Below are 22,462 nucleotides of genomic sequence, written 5' to 3'. Positions count from 1 at the left end.
AACGCCCAAGGAATGATAGCCAGCCAGAGTGAATCTAGATAAACCAATGAAACTGGTGGCTTGTCGAAAGATAAACTGTGTCTCGGTACCATTCGTGCTTTCATCTTGGGGTGTCGCCAGAGCTCGTACAGATCCCGAGTTTCGCCAAACTCGACGCATCCTGCATAGCACCCCAGATGTTGTGTGCAGATGGCGAGTGCGCTCAGATTGTTATGCAACGACCCTGAAATAAACGTGTCCATGCTTGCTTGTGATACATTCGCATTTGCATTTTTCCTTTCCTCTGATGTGTATATAAGCTTTCAAATAAAATAATAATACAAAGAGTTAGCAAAACAAGGCTTTCTCAGCATGGTAGCGCCACTATTTTTGGAGAATTGCGGAACAACAAAGTTTAAAATATATCTATGTCAATAATCTTTTTTTAACGTAATTTCGCAGTCCATGATACAAGCTTCCTTGCCATATATGCCTTAAATGTAGTTCATTGTAGCTCGTGTACATTACCCATCCTGCCCCCCCTAAACTGGGGGGGAGGGGGGTGGGAGGGCAGGATGGGTATTCAGTGGCGCTGCAGTTGAGGACTCCGGACTAATTTTGACCACCTGGGGTTCTCTTAACGTGCACTTATATCTGAGTACACGAGCGCTTCTGGATTTCCAAATGCGGTCACCATGGCCGGGAATCGAGCCCAGGACTTTCAATATCCGCTGAGCCCCGCGGGGGGCTGACCTCGACAATCGCAACATTTGTCACCATTCGCGCTGTCGACGACAGCCATATATCGCGCGCCGACCCTTTTTACACCAATGGGTGTCCTGATTGCTCGACACGTTTCAGCGCAGACTCGTTCATTCGCACTGGACGTTCGGTCCCGCTGGCGGGTCCCTAGATGACGGCTCACCGAAGGCCACTGTCATTGCAAACATGGGAGCGGTCGCTTTATTGAGCCGTATACGTATAGTTCACCCGTTGCCGCACAGCTTCGCTTCGAGTCAAAGGCTTATTACATTTCTTTGTGTCCGGGCGTAGGTGGGCGCGGAGCTGCCGTGACGCGTCACACCAATCAACGAAGCGGAAAGCAAACCGAAATCGGCGACGACGTCGACAGCAGCGCGGCAGTGTCGTCATTGACACGTGAAGTGGCCGCCTCTCGCATCGTCGCCCGCTCGGTGAACCGCTTCCTCCCGCTGTCAGCGCTGACCCAAAGACCCAGGGGACGGATCGATGCGGCGCACGTGCTGTTTGCGAATCGTCGACGGTTCCCGAACGCAGTTCCGGGTTAATTGCTTCGACTGTTCTCCAACTCGTGCGTACTGAAGCGCGTGCTTGTTTACCTTTTTCCGGTGACCACGTTTCGCCGGCTAACAAATCTAATCGCTCAGCACATGACGTGCCTACGTGTATACAGAACTGCCTCAATGATTATCGCCGATTCTATTTACTGTCTTGTTGTAGCCGAATCTTTTATAATCGGGCCACGGCCGACGCATTTCGATGGGGTCGAAATGCGAAAACATCCGTGTGCATAGATTTAGGTGCACGTTAAAGAACCTCAGGCCATCAAAATTAATCCGGAGCTCGCCCACTACGCCGTGCGTCGTAACGAGATCGTGGTTGTGGCACATAAAACCACATAACCTAATTTAATTTAATTTTTGTAATCATATTGCATGCGCGAACGCAAATAGTGTTACACATTCCAGAAGGCACGCTAGCACCCACGATTATGGTGGAATCTTCGACGAGTCATGTATAAATAGCCGACGTGCTTGAGCTGCAGATCAGATTTTTGACGATCGCCCACCGCTATCGTTGCATCTTGAGCGTAACTCATTTTCCGGGGCACAGGCTTGCCCAATATAGCATTAGGTTTGTTACTCGTATAGTGCTGCGGCTGTCTGGTTCTTCACCGTGGCTGCAACGTGACAATATCGTATGGCATGTCAATTGCGTGCTTATAGGACGAAGCCGACGATTCGCCATACTATGATGTTGCGGTCCTTACAACAAGGGCGACCTGCTCGACGGGGGACATTGGCGCTCGACCGACGACGAAACGCACGTTGTGGGTGTGTGGCGCCTGCAAAGAACATCGGTCAGAAGTGACCCAAGCCGCGCATTGGGACTTTAAAACACCGGACATTACCGAACAGCGATGAACGAGCTCGCGCAACACTGCAGTCTCTCTGGGACATTGCATGTTTGGGATCTCTTCATTTGCCTTCTATTTACCCCACGCCCCTGTGCAGGCGTCGAGCAGTTTTTGTCCAGTAAAGATTCGGCAATCAATCAGTACACATGCAGTACTTACAGAAATAGGTTAGACAGGCGGATGGTCGCCAAGACGGCCGGATGGAGATAGCTAGCTAGCTAGCTAGCTAGCTAGCTAGATAGATAGATAGATAGATAGATAGATAGATAGATAGATAGATAGATAGATAGATAGATAGATAGATAGATAGATAGATAGATAGATAGATAGATAGATAGATAGATAGATAGATAGATAGATAGATAGATAGATAGATAGATAGATAGATAGATAGATAGATAGATAGATAGATAGATAGATAGATAGATTCATTCATTCATTCATTCATTCATTCATTCATTCATTCATTCATTCATTCATTCATTCATTCATTCACTCATTCATGCATTCACTCATTAATCTTTTAACACGCGATTCGCAGGGATCGAACGAGGGATTTAGCTGGAGCCAACGTTTTGACAGCAGGACATTGTCGTGGCCCTGACAAGAGAAGTCCGCTTGACAAAACATTAGCTCCAATGTCTAAATATTATTCAGCCTCTGTTCATCTCTCCCAGTCTCTATCTTTCTGTGAACCTCTGTCTTCCTTGAATTTCAATGAATACTCGCCTGACACCACATTTGGCCTAACAAACACACACACGCACACCTCGACGGCAGCCACACATCGCGCGCCGTCACGCGCGATATATATATATATATATATATATATATATATATATATATATATATATATATATATATATATATATATATATATATATATATATATATATATATATATATATATATATATATATATATATTGTCATTGTCATTGTCATATGCATATTGTCACTTCCCGCCTGTTAAATGTATCTCCACCAGAACGTGTAGATATCTGCCAGACAGCCTTGAGCGTCATTGCCTCAGTAGCTCAAATGTGCATTGAAGTGGCCGATAAGAGATTCTGCCCGTAATTGGCGCCAGGACAATAATAAAAAGGACAATTGAATGGATGGAAGCTTGGCGCAGCAGCGAAATATAGGTCACTGCAGAAGTGCTAATGAGGCCTCCTGCAACGGTTTCAGAGAAGGGTACCATGAAGTTATTGTTGAGAAAAGAGAAGGCGCTTCATTTTCGGGTCATCGAAGATGGCGCGTCATTCAGGTGCAGAGTTCTGTAACGCCTATGTGAATGGGACATTTAACACATCTAAACGCAACTCTGGACCGAACGTTTTGAATGGTTCTTGACAGCTTCCTTGGCATTGACAAAGTTCTGTATATTGACGAAAGGCTCGCCATTGTTTGGAGCTTGCCTCGACTCCATTGTGCAGTACTGAGCAGAAAAAAAAAGAGAAAGAAAAAGGAAAAATAAATCTAGCAGAACCGCGCAACGCTGAACTATCCCAACGCGCTACACAGGTAGAATAGATGCTCGCATACGCTGTATCGGCTGTATCACTTAATTTTTGCCTGCATGGTTAGGTGCCCAAAAAACAAAAAAAGTTCGTTTCGCACATGGTGTCTAGACTTTAGGCACCATGACTTTATGTTAGTGACAAGTCGTGCAGGCCATAATTTGTGCTTTTAACCATAATGTGCTATGTACAATCGCGAGTGATAGTTTGGGGACCGAAGGTGACGTCCTTTTTTTTTTTCTGCAGACTGGGCACTCCGGCTGAAATCAAGAGCGTACGCCTACGTGTGCGTGTTTGACTAATACAGTGTATTAAACCAATTCCAGGCTGCTCAGCCGCGCTTGAAGATATTTGAACTCATTGATCATGCCGTGGTCTGCAAACTTTTGCTCGCGAGTGTACTTAGAATGGAAAATGACCGAACCGCTTTGCACTCGATGTGACTTCCAGTAAAGTGCAGTCCCCGACAGACTCGTCAAGAGCGCTGAGGGGAGTGCTTGTTTGAATGAACGTTATGAGCATCCATATTGAAACAGGGTTGTAGCTGATGCCGATAAGTTGGGTATCTTAACTGTCTTATACATTTACATCGGGTCATTTGAGAGGTAGACTAGCGCCAACTGCTTGAACAAACCGGCTCTGGACTGCTAACTATGAGCGCACGCGGTTATGATAGGCTGGCCACCGCTGTATGTTGTTTACTTTGGGTAAAGAAAGTCAAGCATGTGATGAGTGATTGGCCAGTAGTGGATACAAAGGCGGGCCTACATTTCGCAGGCTGGCAACTGCTGAGCAAAGCCTTTGGGTGGCCTGAGCGTGTCAGGCCCGCAGCAGTGATCGGCACTTGCCAATTCACGAAGACGCAGAGGGCGGGAGAGACAGATGAGGAAAGGGAAGAGGCAGAGAGGTTCCAGTTGGGGAACTAACGAGGGATGAGTGGGTGTGAAGTGGCTGCAGACGGGACGTGCCCATTCGTTAGGTGCCTTGCCAGACAGCCTTGAATTCCAGCTATACTGAGAGTGAAAAAGAACCGGGAGACATGAAAGGAAACGACTTGTGCTGTCTGCATCGGTTTGAAAAGTGCGAAGCGAGTTGCTCAACAGCAGGTCTTTTCAAATTCCTGGAAAGCGGCTACTAGTAGATGGCTTAGGGTGCACTCGGACGAAGCAGGTCGTTACCGCGCTCCGAAGGCGTGTTCTGAGCACAGTAGTTGATCGAAAGAACGAGATGTTCTTTTCGGCCACCCGTTTCTTTCTCTTTCCTCACTTGAGATTCATGAGCCGAATTCAACTTCTGCCCTATAGTCGTCTGCTGAAGGCAGCGCTTGCAAAGCACGCTCCCCCCCCCCCCCCCCCCCCTTCCCGCTTCTGTAACTTAATCTTCTGGGAAGTTTCCTATCTCCAAGTCCTTATGTAGAAGACTCTGTAAAGCTATTTTAGGCAGGCCTCGGGTTGCTGTTCTCAATGAAATAATTTTCAATCTCAGACATTCATTAGGGTTCGATTAACGCAGTGCAAATTACGAGAGTAATGTTGGAGCGAAGCTGAAGAAACACTGCGCTTATAGAAAAAAAAAATGCTTTGAGAGACAGATATTCCTTAAGGTACTTAGGGATTGTTCTTTTCTTTTTTTTCTTTTCTCGTGTGCCGCGATCTCAATCGGCACGGATGTCGCCTTTTCACGCCGCCTTTAACGAAACTAAACTACCCCCGCGTCGAACAACAGACGCTGCTGCGTACACTGCTTTACTCACTGAATCGGCAGACTGCAATAGCAATCCATCGTATCACCGCCAGGTGGAACAAAAGTCATTATTCATCTAAGAGCTATGTATAGCCTCTTCGTTGTTCCTCATGCAACCAGCATCCAGTCCACGCATTGAAGCGAATAACTATGATTATGCGGGCTCTTCGGTGCACTCATTGTCATCCCGTCGTACCGCGTTGGCGACCCGTACAGGTTCTTTGCACTGAGCCCCATGCGTTCCTTGGTTGGGCTCCGTGGCCCACCGCGCATGCACACTCCGACGGCCACTCCTTGGAGTGCACACCCATTTCGGGCAGCAGGTGGCCAGTGACGACGGCGTGGTTGTCTCTCCTGCTCAGGCAGGCGTATCGGCCGCCGCGCGATCTCTCATGCGTCACGAGATCCCGCGGCAGGGCACGTACAACGCGGCTATAGTCAACGTCCGCTGCTTGTTACATACGGATCCGGACTTCCAGTTCGTCAACGCGGTTCAGTGGCTAACCTGAGCGTCGACTCACCCACCAACTACAAGGCTCCCTCCTCCTCCTCCTTCCCCCTTTTTATCCACTTCCTTTCCTAGACGCCTGCACAAACTTCACAAGCACGACATCGCATTTCCTCCTTGTCCTCATATGGCGGCGTCGCGTGTACCCGCTATTGTCATCGGTTGCCTCCCGGAGCTGGTCTAACGAATGCGCAAAGGTTCTATTGTGGCCCACCCATGGGGATGTTGAGATATCCCGCCCTTTCATCGCTCAATAAGTAACAATAATGGCGTCACAGCCGCGGCTGTCTTTTCACGCCGATGATGTGCACTCTGGATCGAGAGTCTTGCTTCTTCGGGTTATTATAAAGGTGGACCGATTGGCGTGTTCGATAAAGTCAAAGGCGCAGCTCCTTGCGTTAGCGTTAGCGGATAGGTATCCGGCTATATTTACCGTGCGTATATAGGAGACGGTGGAGTGAACACTCCCCGAGTCGGTCTATAAAGCGTATATCACTAGAAGATATCACGATGCTGAGAAGATCACTGTATGTTTGACTTCTTTGGTGCAGGGCACACCATAGCTCATCATCAGCAATCTCGAAGCTATAGTAAAAGCAGCGGAAGAATTCGATACTGACCTGTGCAGTACTCAGAGGAGTCAGGATACCTCAGTTAGAAACAGTAATGAACAGGATATAGGAACTCCTCATATAACTAGCGATGAGGTCAGAAGGGCCTTGCAAGACATGAAACGAGGAAGAGCGGCAGGAGAAGATGGAATAACGGTTGATTTAATCAAAGATGGAGGAGAAATAATGCTTGAAAAACTGGCGGCTCTTTATACGAAGTGCCTATTGACTGCAAGGGTCCCAGAAAGCTGGAAGAATACAAACATTATACTAATCCACAAGAAAGGAGACGTTAAAGAACTGAAAAACTTATAGGCCGATTAGCTTGCTCCCAGTATTATATAAAATACTTACCAAAATAATCTCCAATAGAATAAGGGCAACACTGGACTTTAGTCAACCAAGGGAACAGGCGGGCTTGTGGAAGGGATACTTTACAATGGATCACATCCATGTCACTAATCAGGTTATCCAGAAATCCGCAGAGTATCATAAGCCTCTCTATATGGCTTTCATAGATTGCGAAAATGCATTTGATTCAATAGAGATACCAACAGACATAGCGCATTACGCAATCAAGGAGTACAGAACACTTACGTAAATACCTTGGGAAATATCTACAGGGGTTCTACAGCTACCTCATTTCTACACAAGAAAAGCAGGAAGATACTTACAAAGAAAGGGGTCAGACAAGGAGACACAATCTCTCCAATGCTATCGACTGCGTGCTTAGAAGAAGTATTCAAGCTATTAAACTGGGAAGGCTTAGGCGTAAAGATCGACCGGGAATATCTCAGCAACCTTCGGTTTGCGATGACATTGTTCTATTCAACAACAATGCAGACGACTTACAACAAATGATTGACGACCTTTACAGAGAGAGTGTAAGAGTGGGGTTAAAGATAAATATGCTGGAGACAAAGATAATGATAAATTGCCGGGCAAAGGAACAAGAGTTCAGGATCGCCAGTCGGCCTCTAAAGTCCGTGAAGGGGTACGGTTACCTAGGTCAGTTAATCACAGGGAACCCTGATCATGAGAAGAAAATTTGCAGAAAAAGAAAAATGGGTTGGATCGCATACGGCAGACATTTCCAGGTCCTAACTGGAAGCTTACCATTATCATTGAAAAGGAAGATGTACAATCAGCGCATTTTACCAGTGCTGACATATGGGGCAGAGACTTGGAGACTGACAAAGAAGCTTGAGAATAAGATAAGGGCCGCGAAAAGATGACGGAACGAAGAGTGCTAGGCATAACGCAAGGAGACGGAAGGAGAGCGGTTTGGATCAGAGAGCAAACGGGTATAGACGATATTCTAATCGACATCAAGAGAAAAAAATGGAGCTGGGTCGGTCATCTAATGTGCCGGTTAGGTAACCGTCGGACCATTAGGGTTACAGAATGGGTAGCAAGAGGAGGAAAACGCAATCGAGGACGACAGAAGACTAGATGGAGCGATGAAATTAGGAAATTCGCAGGCGCTAGCTGGAATAAGTTGGCGCAGGACAGGGGTAATTGGAGATCGCAGGGAGAGGCCTTCGTCCTGCATTGGACATAAAACATGATGATGATGATGACGACACCATAGTTCGTGGCACACCACTGCAGGTTCGACAACTAAACGATGAACCCCGGTGCGTGTCATCCCGGAACCTAAACTGCCGTGGCACGCTGTGTTTAGCTCGTACGCAGAGACACTCTCATGGTGTGGAACATGTTCATTAGCTTCAGGCAATAGGCTGCAGTTGCCAGAATGTGATTTCGCAACGTCTGAATCGTACTATATGTGAGCGTTGGACAGCGCTTTGTGAGGGGAGCGCACTTTATTTATTTATTTTTCTATAGAAGGAACCTTAGATAATTTCTTTTTGGGGGAAGTTAATACTGAAGCAGATACAAGAGAATAATGAGAAAGATAAATGAATGAAAAACCAAAAGCGAGGAAGAAGTGAAACAGACCGGGCTTCCTTGCCGAACACATTTGGGACTCTGAAGGTATTTGACGAAACATATAGGGCTGAAGTTAGAAAGGACAACGGCGGGAAGCTATTTCTGAAAGGACGCGCAAAAATAAATAAATATACAAATGCTCCGGCGAATTGCGGGTAGCCAGAATAGGAGTTCACACCACCAAATCAGCACAGCGTGAAATGACCTACATAACACGCCACCGCCGAGAGCTCTGCTTGTTTTTTTTTGTACAATCGATCCATTTCTTTTTTGCCCGATTCCGAACTCGCTGACTTCCGCTTCTACCGGCGCGATAGAACGTTCTCGTTCATAACACCGTACTATACCGCACACTACAGTTTCCGAGACAATCGAGAACAATTTGTTCGACAACGAGGGCAACAACACTCCCTGTGCGCACTTCCAATCCGTATAGGAACGCGCCGACCGCCGCGTCGCTTACTATTTGCAGCGAGACCCTCGTACGTCAAGGCGTCAGCCTTTGACGCAAAGCGCTCGAGGCCAGCGTCGTCGCTGAGCAAAGCGTAACAGCTTGCGCTTTGCCACCCGCCACGCGCAATGCGTTCGGTACCGAGCGCTGGCCGATTCACGCGAGTGAAAGGCTGTGATGGAGTGGCGTGACCGCGGGCGTTGGCTGCCGGCGGGCCGGAAGCGGCCGTGCTCCGTGCACTGGCCGCCCGATAGCCTTGGGACGGGGGAAGCCGACGCCTACGCGTATACACTACGCGCACGTATACACGCCTCGTGCGCGTATAGTGCGCAGTTGCGCTCGCGCGAGCACACACACGCGCTCACGAATGCTTGCGGAGAAAAAAAAAAAAGGAAAAGAAAGAGAGCCCGACCGGCCTCGAAAACGCGGTGCTATGTGACGAACGCGCGTTCACGCTCCGCGTATGCGTGCGTTGGCGCGAAAGGAATGCCTTCGTTTTAGCCATACAGTTCTGCAAGATAACAATAACAACAAAGAAATCGGGAGCGAGTTCTGGCGGTAGTGTTTACGGACGCCGCATGTGTGACATTTCGTAGGCTGTTGGTGCTGTTGTTTTTGTCGTTGTTTCTGCTGCTGCTGTTGTTGTCTTTTGCATGTGGCAACTATACTCGGTGACGGGTGTAGTGCAGGAGGTTGCATAAATTTTGTCCTTCCTACTTCGAACAGCCTCGCGCATTTCCAAGTCGATCGTTTCGAACGAAATATTGCGCAAACAAAATTGCGAATCTGGAAATGTATCATTTCCCACAAAATCGTATGTTATGAGCGGAACAGTTTGGAATAGCTGAGCGTGTGTGCAGATACTTATTGCCTTGCGATGTTTGCAAAACTATGATCGCTCGAAATTTTAGAGTGGTAAAGCGCACTCCGTACCACTACAAGAACTTGAAGCCACAAGAACAAAAAAAAAAAAGAACGGGCAGTTTCGCTCGAAGGACGAAGCACTGACTGCCATAGCGAGCTATAGCTTTGCGCTGGAATATCACCTCGGGCAGTGCTCTAACCGCACGCGGGTCCGACCAACGCGGACTGGATGTACTGTACGTGGCTGTGCCAACATTCTCGGCACCCTGAAAGCTTTGAAATATATCAAAGCTTTTTGGTATAGCTGCGGTATTGTTTGCAGTACGTGTTTTCACCATGCCTTGCACACGTGTGCGGTTCATTGACATGCACCACTGAATGTTCTTTTTTGCTGTGACGTTTGTTTCGGCTCGTGCGGTATATATTTGTCGATGCGTGCGAAAATAAAATCTATAGTTGGAAAGTGAAACGCTGTCTCTGTGTATCTGTTTCTACGTCCTCGGTCAGTCACGCTCATACACTCTATCATGAAACACATCACGCAGGCGCGACTACGATACCCGTAATGAGCCGCGTCAATAAAATTACATCACTTTCAGGTTTCACCTCTGCTATTGTTTTGTGGTTTTAATATCTAGTATTCTCGCAAGATTTAAACACAAAGGCCTGCACTGTGAGTGCTATGTTTCATCACCTGTGTTTGTGAGCTGCCATTTTCAAAATTCTGAGGAATAACTAAGGAATATAAGACTTGCTGTGAGAAACATTATAGTGATGGAATAGTATAGAAATGCAACCCGCATATACAGCATCGTACATGGCGTGGCATGACATATAGCATACATATATGTAATCCTATACAGAGCCTCACGGCAACATCGACGGTGATGCTGACGACGACGGCGAAAATGAGCTTGGAGTGTCCCGATAATTGCTATCCAAAAGAATGATACAGGTCCATGTGCTAGCCATAACTGATAGTTCTCATGGCAGTTTAACGATCGCTACGCTAGAGTTACCCTAGTAACTTTTTCTTAGGAAAGCCTATTCTTTTATCGACTGCAAAATATCAATGAAACTGGTCTTATGACAATTCTGCAAATACCGAGGGAGCCGTTTTGTGACATAACCCAAGGTATTGCTACACGAGAGACTGTTGCTTTATGAAACGATGGATGGAAAAAGTGCCGTGTTGCAGTGTAAATGCGCGTTGCTAAATGATGTGACTAACGTGCAAAGTAGAAGGGCCGCATCACTTGGCTTGCCACAGTGACTTAATTAATGAACCTAGAAGCTGAGATGGGGTGCGATAAAAGCATGGATATAACTTAGAAGGGTTTTGGTGCGAGCTAGTTGGTACGAATCATTCATTTTAAACAGCGCCCCCCCCCCCCCCCCCGAAAGAAAAGCACACACACACGGACATTGAAGAGCACAGGACCAGCGTTGGTCCTGTGCTCTTCCTTGTCCGTGTGTTTTTTTGGCGCTATTTAAAACGGATGGAGAAAACATTGTGGATGCTCTTCCAGACGGTGGCTGCTTGGGCTGGTTGGCAAAACGTTACTTTAGACAAGAAAAGAAAAATAATTTCTTAAGGCGGCAAACGTTGAAGAAAGGAAGAAGCGGACAGGACAGAGTTCTTTGTCCTGTCCCCTTCTTCCTTTCAATGTTTTGTGCGCTAAAAAGGATGCCATTCGAGCACTATATCTGCGCTTGTCGAAGTAATGGTTGTAACGCAACTTATTACGCTAATTCTGGGGGAATTACAGGTGGCGTCAGAAGTTTGCTGAAAGCGGAATTCTGAACGTTCAGCATCAGAACGGTTTGTGACCGTATCCCGTAAATCCGCACAGCGCTATGTTGTGCACATACACTATCGAACCTAAACCTCAACAAGCCTAACCTAACCTAAGCTAACTTAACCTGTAGAGGCTGGAAATCCGAGTACCAGGTGGCGTTGTGAGGCTGCAAAGATGTTCATCTTTTTCTTTCTGAGATACTGCGGCCTTTTGAACCCGAAGTTGGGTGCCTGCATTCGCAGCTTTTCTTAAATGTTTTGAAACTTTACGGCGAGAAGAATGCACTCTAGCACTTCAGAATGAAAAAGATGGGAAACAAGGTATGTATTGTAAGCAGTGTAGTGTGCGGTTTGCTACCCTACAGCGGTGGAGATACAAGCAGGGTGGTGTGCTGATATTGGCCGCTAACGGGGAACGAGGTGAGTCGTTGGCGCAGTGAAATACTTAATGGCCAGCGCGAAATAGATTACGACAAAGCTAGGGTTAGTTTGGACGTCCAGATTGTTCCTTTTATGCATGCTTCGTCAGCACCTATATCGCACTCGGCTTTACTTAATTCAATCTGGTACCGTCTAGCCCAGCATTGTACGCTGGTAAAACACAATAAAACTTTGCTACCGCGAAACCCCGTGTACGACTGTAAAGTATCAGAAACAGGTGCTCAGGCTTTATGGCGTAAGAAAAAGAGTAATGTTCTATCTTTTCGTGTTTCCTGCTTTCTCTTTCTTAAGGAGGAGGAGGAAAAGAAAGAAGGAAAAGTAGGGAGGTCAACCAGACGCACATCCGGTTTGCTACCCTACACGGGGGAAGGGGTTTAAGAGGTTTCTTGTCGTCTCGCAGTGCTAAGCATGTAGTAGCATTTTCCTACACGCGTGAAATGGAATGCTGGCTGCAAGAATGGCCTCTCTGGCATTGCAGTGGATCCTAGCAATGCTTTAATCACGGTGCAACGAAATTATTTTAGTTGGCAAAAAATAAAAAAAAAGGAAAACGAAAACGTGATACCTCTTTAAAAAGCTTAACATTTTCGCTGTTGCAATAATCATGCGAGAACCGAAGCGTATATTCTTTTAACGCCGCGACGTCGGTATCCTTGGGGTGTCATGGTTCTGGCAATCGACTACACTGCAGCATAGTGCGGGTGTAACTCCGGGACGAAGAAGACACCACGGTGTCAGTAGCACAGCGCCAATGCCATTGAGCCACCTCGGCGGGTAAAATCATTTCCTCTATAGAAAATTACACTCGGACTTCTCTCTACTGAGCTGCCCCAGTTCTAGGTTGATGAAAAATGTTTCTGGTGCTCTAAAGCGAAAAAAAAAATGCCGCAATGTAGTTAGAACTCTCTGTTTGATCTTTTGCTTTTGTTACATTTAAACCTGTGCTCTTTATTAGCTTCTAGTACAGGGGCAGTTCTCTCGCTTTCATTACACGACTTTTCACAGCACATGAGTGAACGCGAACGCCGTGCGAAAAATAAATAAACGGCGAATGTGTGTCTCGACGTTCCTATCGTGCACAGTCGCTCTAATGCACTGCGATGAAGGAAGGGGCGCGCGCTGTGTTTATTCGAACGGGCCGGCCCGCTTCCAGACGGCGTGCCTTCATTAGGCGAGATTAGATCGAAGCTCGGAGCTATGTAGCACACCAGCGCCAGGACGCTGGCAGCAGCAATTTTCGCCACCGCTCGACGCGGCAACTCGAGCGCGGAATCGCGAGGGTTTGTCTTTTCTGCTCGCCGGTACACAAGCAGCTGGCGTCTACAATGCGCGTGACTCGGCGTGGCTGTATCGCGCCTCGACATCGGGCGGCACGCGACGGTGCGGGTGTCGTTGCCGCTCGACAAAGCGGTGGCGCGACCGGTTGTCGCTGTCGGTGCGGCTGGATGGAGGAAGTTGGTTTTGGCGCTTGAAATTAGCGATTTGTGCTCGCACCGTGACGAGGGAATGGGCAATTCTTCATTTGCAGTATATATTTTTTGTTATTATGCGAAGCATATTACTAGAGCTCAACCCAGCTCCTCAGGCGCGGCGGTGTCGCCTTCAATACCACGTGACACCGTGACGTCACGACAGAGGAGAAACGGGGCTCCAACTCGCGCCGCCTCTGCTAGACACTCACGAGGTGAGATGCCTCCTGGAGACAGAGCTGCTCGTTGGAATGAGAAGCGAAGGTTGCGGGGTCCTACAGAGACTCATTTTCTAGGTGGCTTTGCTACGGTGCAGCGACTACGCGCCCCGCATCGGACGCGGTGAGCGTCGAACAACGCAGCGTTCGGCGCGACAACGAAATGTGCGCCTGAGCAAGCGCCGCACGCCTGAGCCGACGCCGACGACACCGGCTTTTCTGCGACACGAGCTCCTTAACGCTGTCGCGTTAAAATAAAGGCTAGTATGCTTCGCATACTGGGCTTAACCTTAGCTAAGCCACAGCCATTTTTTGAAGCGTAGTAAAAATAGGAGGGCGGGACTCTTTAGGGTCGGCTGTCCCAGAATCCCTAGTACACTGCTTAGGCATAATGAATAATGAAATCTCAACGCGCACTAAACACAAATACCAAGCACACGGAAAGTTTCGCTATGTGTATGCGGTTATTAGGACCTGCAGCGTAGACCTGGCATGGTTGTGCGCGGAGAGAAACAACAACAACAACAACAACAACAACAACAACAACAACAACAACAACAATGACGACGACAATGACGACGACGACGACAACAACAACAACAACAACAACAAGGGTGTGCTTTCGGTTTCAGTGTCCCTGATTGCACTATATACTTACATGCTTGTGACGAGTGTGTGCAGTGTTTGTTATATTATAATTTTGTATTTGTAGTTTTGCTATGTTTCCTTCCTTCTTCCCCCATAGGTAGTGTTACGTATCTGGTATAGACAGCCGCAGAGATTTAATTAGCAGGCACTGTACAGCCGGTCCTTCCCATCTTATGTTCTCTTCATAATTAATAATACGAACAAAAGTAGCCGCAACAACATGTGACATTACTTACTGAAACGTTTAGTGAGTGTCCGTAACCCAAGCTATCGGGTTCTTCGAAATTTCAGTTAGTAAAATTTACTTAAAGGCTGACTCATTTGCCAAGGCAAGCGCCATCAATGCAAAACTCGCGCAAAACACAACAACATAAAAAAAGAACTTGACAGTCACTTCAGAATACGCTAAAGAAAATGAAGGCGAAAGCCTGCGTGCCCACGACACATTCATTAAATTAGTTTCACGTTTTCATTCAAATGCGTTGTTACTTGTTTCTCTTTGCTTGTTTTTATCTTGTTTTTCTTTTGGGTCGCCTAGACCTCGCCACTAGTTCTGCGTTGGTAATGGCCCGTGAGAACAATCGTGGCAAATCTACGCAGACCATTAAGACACACACGCAGGTTAATTGAGTAAAATTTTTTAGCACTTTATTCGACGAGGATAGCTACATGGGCTTGTACATATGTTGCCTTATGCTTTCTTGTAGCCCAGGCAGAACAAGAGGGACACGGAAAGGCAAATTAGACAAGACAAAGACACAGCGCTAATTTTCAACAAATGATTTATTTCCAGTTCTCGGACGCGTACTTATACTCCCCAAAACGTCATAAGACACGCGTGCATTGCTTGGCAAATACGAACAAAACAAAACCAGGAAAACCAAACACAGACACTTTTGTGGCCACACTGATTATTTAGAAGGGTGTCCATTCTGCGCGAGCAGAGATAATCGAGCTTTTACTGATAAAGAAATTATGGCCTGCTGGCCCATGTTCTTGAATTTTGGTGCCATAACGCCTGAAGGTCGTCGGGTTTTTCGACCCACGGGCCACCTAAGGCTTATACGTTAATAAGAAGCTTTCTGTCCTTAATACTTCGTACTGTTTGGTTTTACACAAGCACCAGGCGTAGAAATGAACTCATTTGCGACGCAGTAACATTGCATCCGTAAATGTCGACGTACTTAGAATAAGAACATTGAGCATATTCCAAAAGGTGTTCGGGACAAATCTGTTTTGATATTGATGAAGCTGCGCGCGGTTTTCACTAAGGTGTATAAAATCTGACAATATTCTGGGAAGCTTTTACTCTACCTTTATCAGCAGGCACCACAATGTTTCTTAAGGAGAGATCATTCTAGAGATGAATTCAATCAATGGACGGTGAAATAAATATGTGCAAATATGTCAAGTCTTAATGTCTATCCTTAATTCACCGACATGAGACGAATAAAACAGTACCAAGAGGTAACTTCGGCCGAACCTTGCAGGGTTGGTAAGGAGCGTGATGAACTACTTTTTCGGACGAAATGAATTCGTATGGGCGATAAGCTGTCTCAATGGTTCAAACTCATAATCGGCACCGGCATATTAAGTAGCCTCCGAACAATTTATTCGCTCAGAGGGGGCGCTTAATGACAACTGTGGGAATGTGCTGAAGGCAACGTTATTGAATTTTCTGTCTCGTTTATTAGTTCAAGTCTACTTGCATTTTGATTTTCAGCACGAAGGTGGATAGAAGTGCAAGTCGCTGGGAAAACCTGGCGCCGTTGTCAAAATGTACTAAAGGAGTTCGGTTTCATCTTGATTTTTTTTCCAATGTAATATCCAACCCTTCTCATTGCCGGTGCATTTCTTCCAGCATATAATAGATTGCCACGACGTGCTTTTTCGTGCTGGAGGCATTATGGCCATTGTAACGTTAAAGCATTATACGCACGTCCCATTACGCGAAAATTAGGCGTTTACGGCTCAAAGAGTAAAGACACATAAAAAATTATCGGACTCAGCTTGCTCATGGAGGTTCCTGTAATCGAAGTAAATTAATGCCTCGGAAAAGAAAATTAGGCAAATTTTGGTATGTGTAGGAATCGAACCCGGACCTCCGGGGTGCGAGACGAGCGGACGCCACGGCGACTCCACGGTTCTGGCTGATTGAACGTGTTCCTGTAGTGTGTGCGTCATTGGGCACGTGACGGCGCTGACAATCGGAGAGAGGTTGCACCAGGTCACGAGGGCGTAAATTGAGCCCGCTCTCTCCGCCGCGTCACTTGCTCTTTGTGTCTACTGCATGTAAGGACGACAGACCTACCACGAAACATAGAGGATCGCATAGCTTGAAATAAAATTCATTGTTGTGCAGCGAAATGGTCCGAGTGTTTCCAGTCTGTGGCCAACGCATATACGCAAACACAAGCATTGAATCAGCAGAAAGAATCTTAATGTATCTCCAAAAGATCAACCCAAGACATTTCACCGAAGGGCTTATAATGCTTTTGCACTCCCGCGCGTAAGCAGTCGTAAGCGTATCTGCCGAATTTTCTTTCTGACTTATCGACGCCAGAAACGGGAGAATTAATTTGTGCTTATTTTGCGTCGCTTTTTACTGGAATGTGCTACTCAAATCCTTACGATACTAAGAAAACAATTTTGCTTTTTTTTTAGAAATATCGATAGAACTGCCTGAGTAGTGTATTGAAGTTCAGAATAGTGTTTACCTGAGCTCCTTGGTTGCACATAGCACAATTGGCTTCCAGCAGAACGTTCTGACACGGACAGGGGGAGACGACGACACTTGCTGGTAGTGGCAACTGAATGTTTATTATTGATTTCCTATACTTTTTATAGCACAAGATAACCAGTGCCTCTTTTTTTGTGTGTGTGTCATACAGATTATCCGCCTTCTCAGGTTGAAATAGCGTGTGATGTCGTCTCTTCCTGTCCGTGTCAGAACTTTCTGCTGGAAACCAATTGTGCTATGTATCGAAGTTTTCTGGATGGCTGGTGCTTAAGATATTCAAATTTTCTGCATTTAAAGTTACACAAAATATTTTTTCTACACCACCACTAGTTTGGTGATCACGACGTCATATACGGCTGAAGTTAGAGGGCCCAGGAAAAGAAGATCGCGTTTACAACTGTTCTGCGGTTGCCGTGTTTGTGTCTTGTTTATGTGCAACGGAGATGGTCCAGTCTGATCTAGTTAGCGGTATTGCTCTAACCTTAACTGTCTTTGTTGCGTCGATCACCCCCCTCCCTTCCTAGCCTCCCACCCAAGAAAAAGTGTATAATAAATAAAAGACAGAAAAGGAGAGAGAGAAAGAAAAAAGACATCGGTCAAGCGAAAGCAAAAAATATTTTGGGAACAAAAAAAATTTTGAAAGAACGTTCCGTGTATTGAAAAGTTGCATTTTATTTTCTGTTCTTTATTTCTCACGCATTCCGCCGAATGGCTGATCCTAATGATACGACTGACTTCGCTGCTTCCGAGCAACATACGAGCCAATCGAGAAGGGCGACAAGAATAGAGAACGAAATGGATTGTTAGCAAATGCAGCCGCAGACGTTATTTGCTTTCGTCTGTCGGGCGGCATCGATCGTGATATCGATATCGGTCCCTCTGTTTGTGCTGTGGACACCCTCGCCCCCCAAGAAAAAAAAAAGTTTTGTGTGCGTACGGGAGGATGGGAATAGAGGGGGGGGGGCAGAAGGGGGACGTAGGGGCCCACAGTTGCTTTCCAGATTATTTCTGTCGTTCGACGTAGTTATTCCTTGTTTCCACAGTGGCTGTCTTTATCTTCTTTGCTTCGATGGACAAGACAGACCTTGTTTGCCGCACTTGTTGCTGTTCCTCTTTCACACCATCAGCATATATCGACCGATGGCGCTTATGAAGGTCCAGGTCACGTTTCCTGGTTCACGATCACCACGAAACTTTCGTAACGGTCGATCGTTGCGAAAAGTTCGCACTCATGAAATAGCCCATTTGCATTTATAGGCGATATCATTGACTTCGACAACATCTGTAGAGTGTAAACTGATGAATGAATGAATGAATGAATGAATGAATGAATGAATGAATGAATGAGCCAATATGTCATTATAGTACCAAGGAACAGCTACGACGCGTTTGTACTGGTACACTTAAATAGGGATACGTCAGAGACAATGTAGAGAAAAGGCAAATGGGGCAGACAGAACAATGTGAAGTAGAGAAACAAACTGCGATAAAAAGAAAGCGAAAAAAAAAACGAGGCGCACGTAAAAAGAGTTATTCATACAAAATTATCATCTACGCATATAGAAAACGCAGCAAATGAACTCAGAAATATGTCAATACAGGCAAAAATACTTACTACGTGTTTTGTGGAGTCGAGTCATAGGGCAGTCTCTACTGGAAAAAAGCAGCCCATTGAATGCGGAATGCCGCCTGGTAGACTTTTGAGGCACGGAAAACTTTATTTATTTATTTATTTATTTATTTATTTATTTATTTATTTATTTATTTATTTATGTACATACTGCCGACCATGGTTAGGTCCAGGTAGGAAGGGCACGGTTATACAAAGGCAAAATTACTGCAACAAAATAATAAGATAATATAGTAACAATATAACAACAGGCTTATATAGCAATGCAGTAAAATAACAGGGAAGTGTACTAGTATATGTATTGCTCATTGTTAGGAAGCCTTGGGCAGTATATATAGTGCCGTGGACAACCTCAGAGAGCAACGCAAGGTCTGATTTGAACAACAACAACTCACACGAAAAACATAAAACGGCAATTTATATACTTGCCTTGGCCAGAAAAGAAATTGTATTAAAGGTGACCGTCCGTCAGTAGCAACAGCTCTAATAAAATAAATTACCTTTTGCCGCTCCATAACTGCACAGCTTTGAATTATTATTTTACTATTGCCTGACTTATATCAAGACAACTGTTTTATATATATATATATATATATATATATATATATATATATATATATATATATATATATATATATATATATATATATATATATATATATATATATATATATATATATATATATATATATATAATGGGTCGGCATAATGTAAGCGCACCTAGTGCTCATTTATATCGCTTTGTTTTTGTCACCCGCCGTTTACGACCGGTTTGTTCCGTCGATAACGTGGGTGGAGGGTAGCTCGCATCACTGACGAAGTATGAAAGGGAATAGCATTGGAATAGAATCGTTAGAGTATCCCAGTCCTGATTTTCTTTTGCATATTTCGGCATCGCTTTTTGTGCTGTCAAATGCAACGAATCCTGCCGCAGTTACATCCTGACCGCGGTTTCTTCATCAAGATTATACCAGACGCCAAATTACCCGCGACTAATGACTCTTTATAGGCGGTCCGGCCAAATTCTCATTCGCTGTCGCTTCCGCGTCACCACAGCATCCAAAGAACCGAAAGCTTCGCGCAAAAAGTCACGGCACCAGTTCCGCCGGGATTGACGACGTAACGGAATTTCGCTAATGACGAGCTGCACTGGTGTCGGCCAGCAATCCATCAAACCTCGGGGTGCGTGGGACGCGGAAGTTCGACTAGTTCCTCGGCGTCAATTAGCGAGGCATGGCTATGTCGTCGGCAGAAAGATCAAATGGGTGGAGAGTCACGTGATTCGCGCCAGACTTCGAGGACACTCGGTCACTGTACGTGTCGCGTAAAGCAGCACAACTCGCAGCATACCTCACCATGACAGTTGCGCGAAAGGAAGTACAACAGTAAACGGCAGAAATTAGACGGAGAAATGGGGACCTTATGGGAATGGACGACGGAACCGAGGGGCGAGAAGAACACGGAACGATAAAGAAACAAGACACAACCGATACAACCACAACGACATGGACACTCAGAAACTTCACGAAACTGTTGCCCTCCACGAAAGTAAAAGAGTCAGTGAAGAGTAGGTAGATGGTGACACAGCGATTGCAGTGCGAGAAGTGGATTGCCTTGTCAGAGTCAGCGGGGCGGTCTCCGTGGGCCTTTGTCGAAGGGAAGGCGCCGTTATCCGTCTTCTACTATGCTGTCGCAATCCCTCGACCGTCGACCACTGCCCATTGGTGACCCAGTTGGTCAGCTCGTTCGATGTATACGTATGTGGTAATAAAACCTCGTTATCCAAAACAAGCAGCTATCAATGCAGAACTTTCGTGTTGCTTAAGGTTTGTCAACGGTCTTAGCGCTCACATATTTGCGGCGTGCATGGCTATGGGTGTACAGTTTCAATACTTGAACGTTTCGGTTTTTTCACACTATCTGGCATTACTCGTACAATCTTGGCGGCTTCCATATTGGTATCTTGGACTTCCTAAAGATCACTGTGTGTTAGAGGACATTTTAAAAGAAATATCGTCTTTTACTGGAGTATCACACGTAGCAATTTTCTCTTGGCTGGGAGAGAAGAGGGAGATAATAAGATGCATGGAAAGGGGTCAAAGAATTCCGAGGGAAAGAGAAAAACAAGAGAAAAAGGTAGGGAGGTTAAGAAAGGACGTGCTCGGTTGGCTCCCCTTAGACTTGGAGAGGGGGAAATGGGAAGAATAAGTAAAGAGAGAATAAAAATAATAGAGGCACTTGTTCACAGAGTCAGTCGCAGAGTCGCAAACGTTCCGCTGTCACAAACGTTGGTACTATCTAGTACACTAGAAATTCACTGAAAAGTAAGCAGCTGAACAAAACGACATTTTACATCGAGTGAAGGTCCTTCAGTACGCGCGAATCTTGTGCATATAAGCATTAAAATTAATTATAGCACAGTGTCCACTAGAGTGGACAACTTTCGCCAATTTTCGGAGCAAGTTAGTGGTTCCGAGAAGCTCTTGTGCATAGTGCAAGTTTCATGGCACAACAGCCGTTTTGTATAGCGGCCCTACAGGGTGCTACCAATTACCGTTTTTAGCCAACTCGGGTTTAAAGAAAGCGTCCTGCTGTTCTCGCGCGTATAAGTCGCGCGCGTTCGTACACTTTTGCTTATTAACTCTCGCGCCATTGTGGTTTGAGACACATATTTGTCTAAACTAGATAGAAGAAGCGCTCGGATGCAAGAACTGTAAACATTGTGGCTGAGTGAAGCCGCGTCCTTACTGCGGAACACGCTTTCTAAAATGTTTGCTGAAGTGGACACCTGGCATGACAGCAACAGCAACACAGGCGCGGGAGCGTTATCTGCACTGTGTGAGGACTCGCTGCTTGTACTTTCATTTGGGTTGTTCTTGATATTTTCATGATGTTTACAAGTAATATAACTTTGTTCCTTATATCATCCAGCGAGCTAATATGAAGAAGCAAAAGAATGAGTTGCCAACGGCTCCTGCCCCAGCAAAATGAAGACCCCTTGTCAAAGCAAGTTTAGTTGTCGCCGTGTGCGTTATGGCAACATCGATCATTTTGCCGTTATAAGTAATGTACACTACAGGTACGTAAAATGCCGGTTAGCTAGTGTGAAGTGACATATAACTGCGTGAAATTCAAGGTATGGAGGGCGTAGCCAGGTGGTTAGGGGAAGGGCACGCCGGGCAGGTGCCCCTCTCTCCTGCACTCTCGCATCTCCGAATTTCTGCGTATTGAGGGGCGTGGCGTAAATAGACGTGCGACAGCACTCGCCTGGCCAAGCCACCTCTTCCCCGGTAAAGTACGTGTCCCCATTCCCAAGAAGTGAAATTCTTGGCGGCGCCATTGCGAGGTATACTTGTGGATTTCCCCGCAAAAGCGACTGTTTTTGCGTATCCTACAATGCAGAATAACTTGCGCCGCATCTATACTTTTGCATTAATACTTGCGCTCGTGAATGTGATGGCAGGAATTTCGCCTGGAGCAAAAACAGAAAGAAGAAGAAGAAACAAAGAACTGTCGGCATTTGCACTAACCGCAGCTAGAGCGCGTACTCTCTACTGTAGTGGACAGTCTGTATTTTGCGGCTTAAAAATGTGAAGGCACGAAAATTCCCTGCCTTTTTCTGGCCGCACATTGATAGAAAACTGAAACTGAACAGTTTCTATGTGTAATGTTCCTTCGTGAAACAAAGGGTTCATGAGTGCGAAATGAGGA

The 22,462-nt window shown here is 46.0% G+C and overlaps 1 protein-coding gene across 3 annotated transcripts in view; it reads left to right on the top strand.

Moving 5' to 3' along the window:
- The window catches only part of fw (CUB and Sushi multiple domains furrowed), a 256,347-nt gene that overhangs the window by 47,623 nt on the left and 186,262 nt on the right, over positions 1-22,462 (top strand). Inside the window, exon 1 of one of the 3 annotated variants that reach the window (XM_070539929.1) lies at positions 1,051-1,309. The exons of the other annotated variants lie outside the window; for them this stretch is intronic. Within the exon in view, the coding sequence (XP_070396030.1) occupies positions 1,228-1,309 (82 nt within the window). The 5' untranslated portion in view covers positions 1,051-1,227. Of the gene's footprint in view, positions 1-1,050; positions 1,310-22,462 lie in introns of those variants that run through there. 3 annotated transcript variants of the gene reach the window in all.

Source organism: Dermacentor albipictus, chromosome 6, assembly GCF_038994185.2.
Source record: "Dermacentor albipictus isolate Rhodes 1998 colony chromosome 6, USDA_Dalb.pri_finalv2, whole genome shotgun sequence".
NCBI lineage: Eukaryota > Metazoa > Arthropoda > Arachnida > Ixodida > Ixodidae > Dermacentor > Dermacentor albipictus.
The sequence above is the reverse complement of the archived record's forward strand: the minus strand, read 5'-3'. Positions and strand labels throughout refer to the sequence as shown.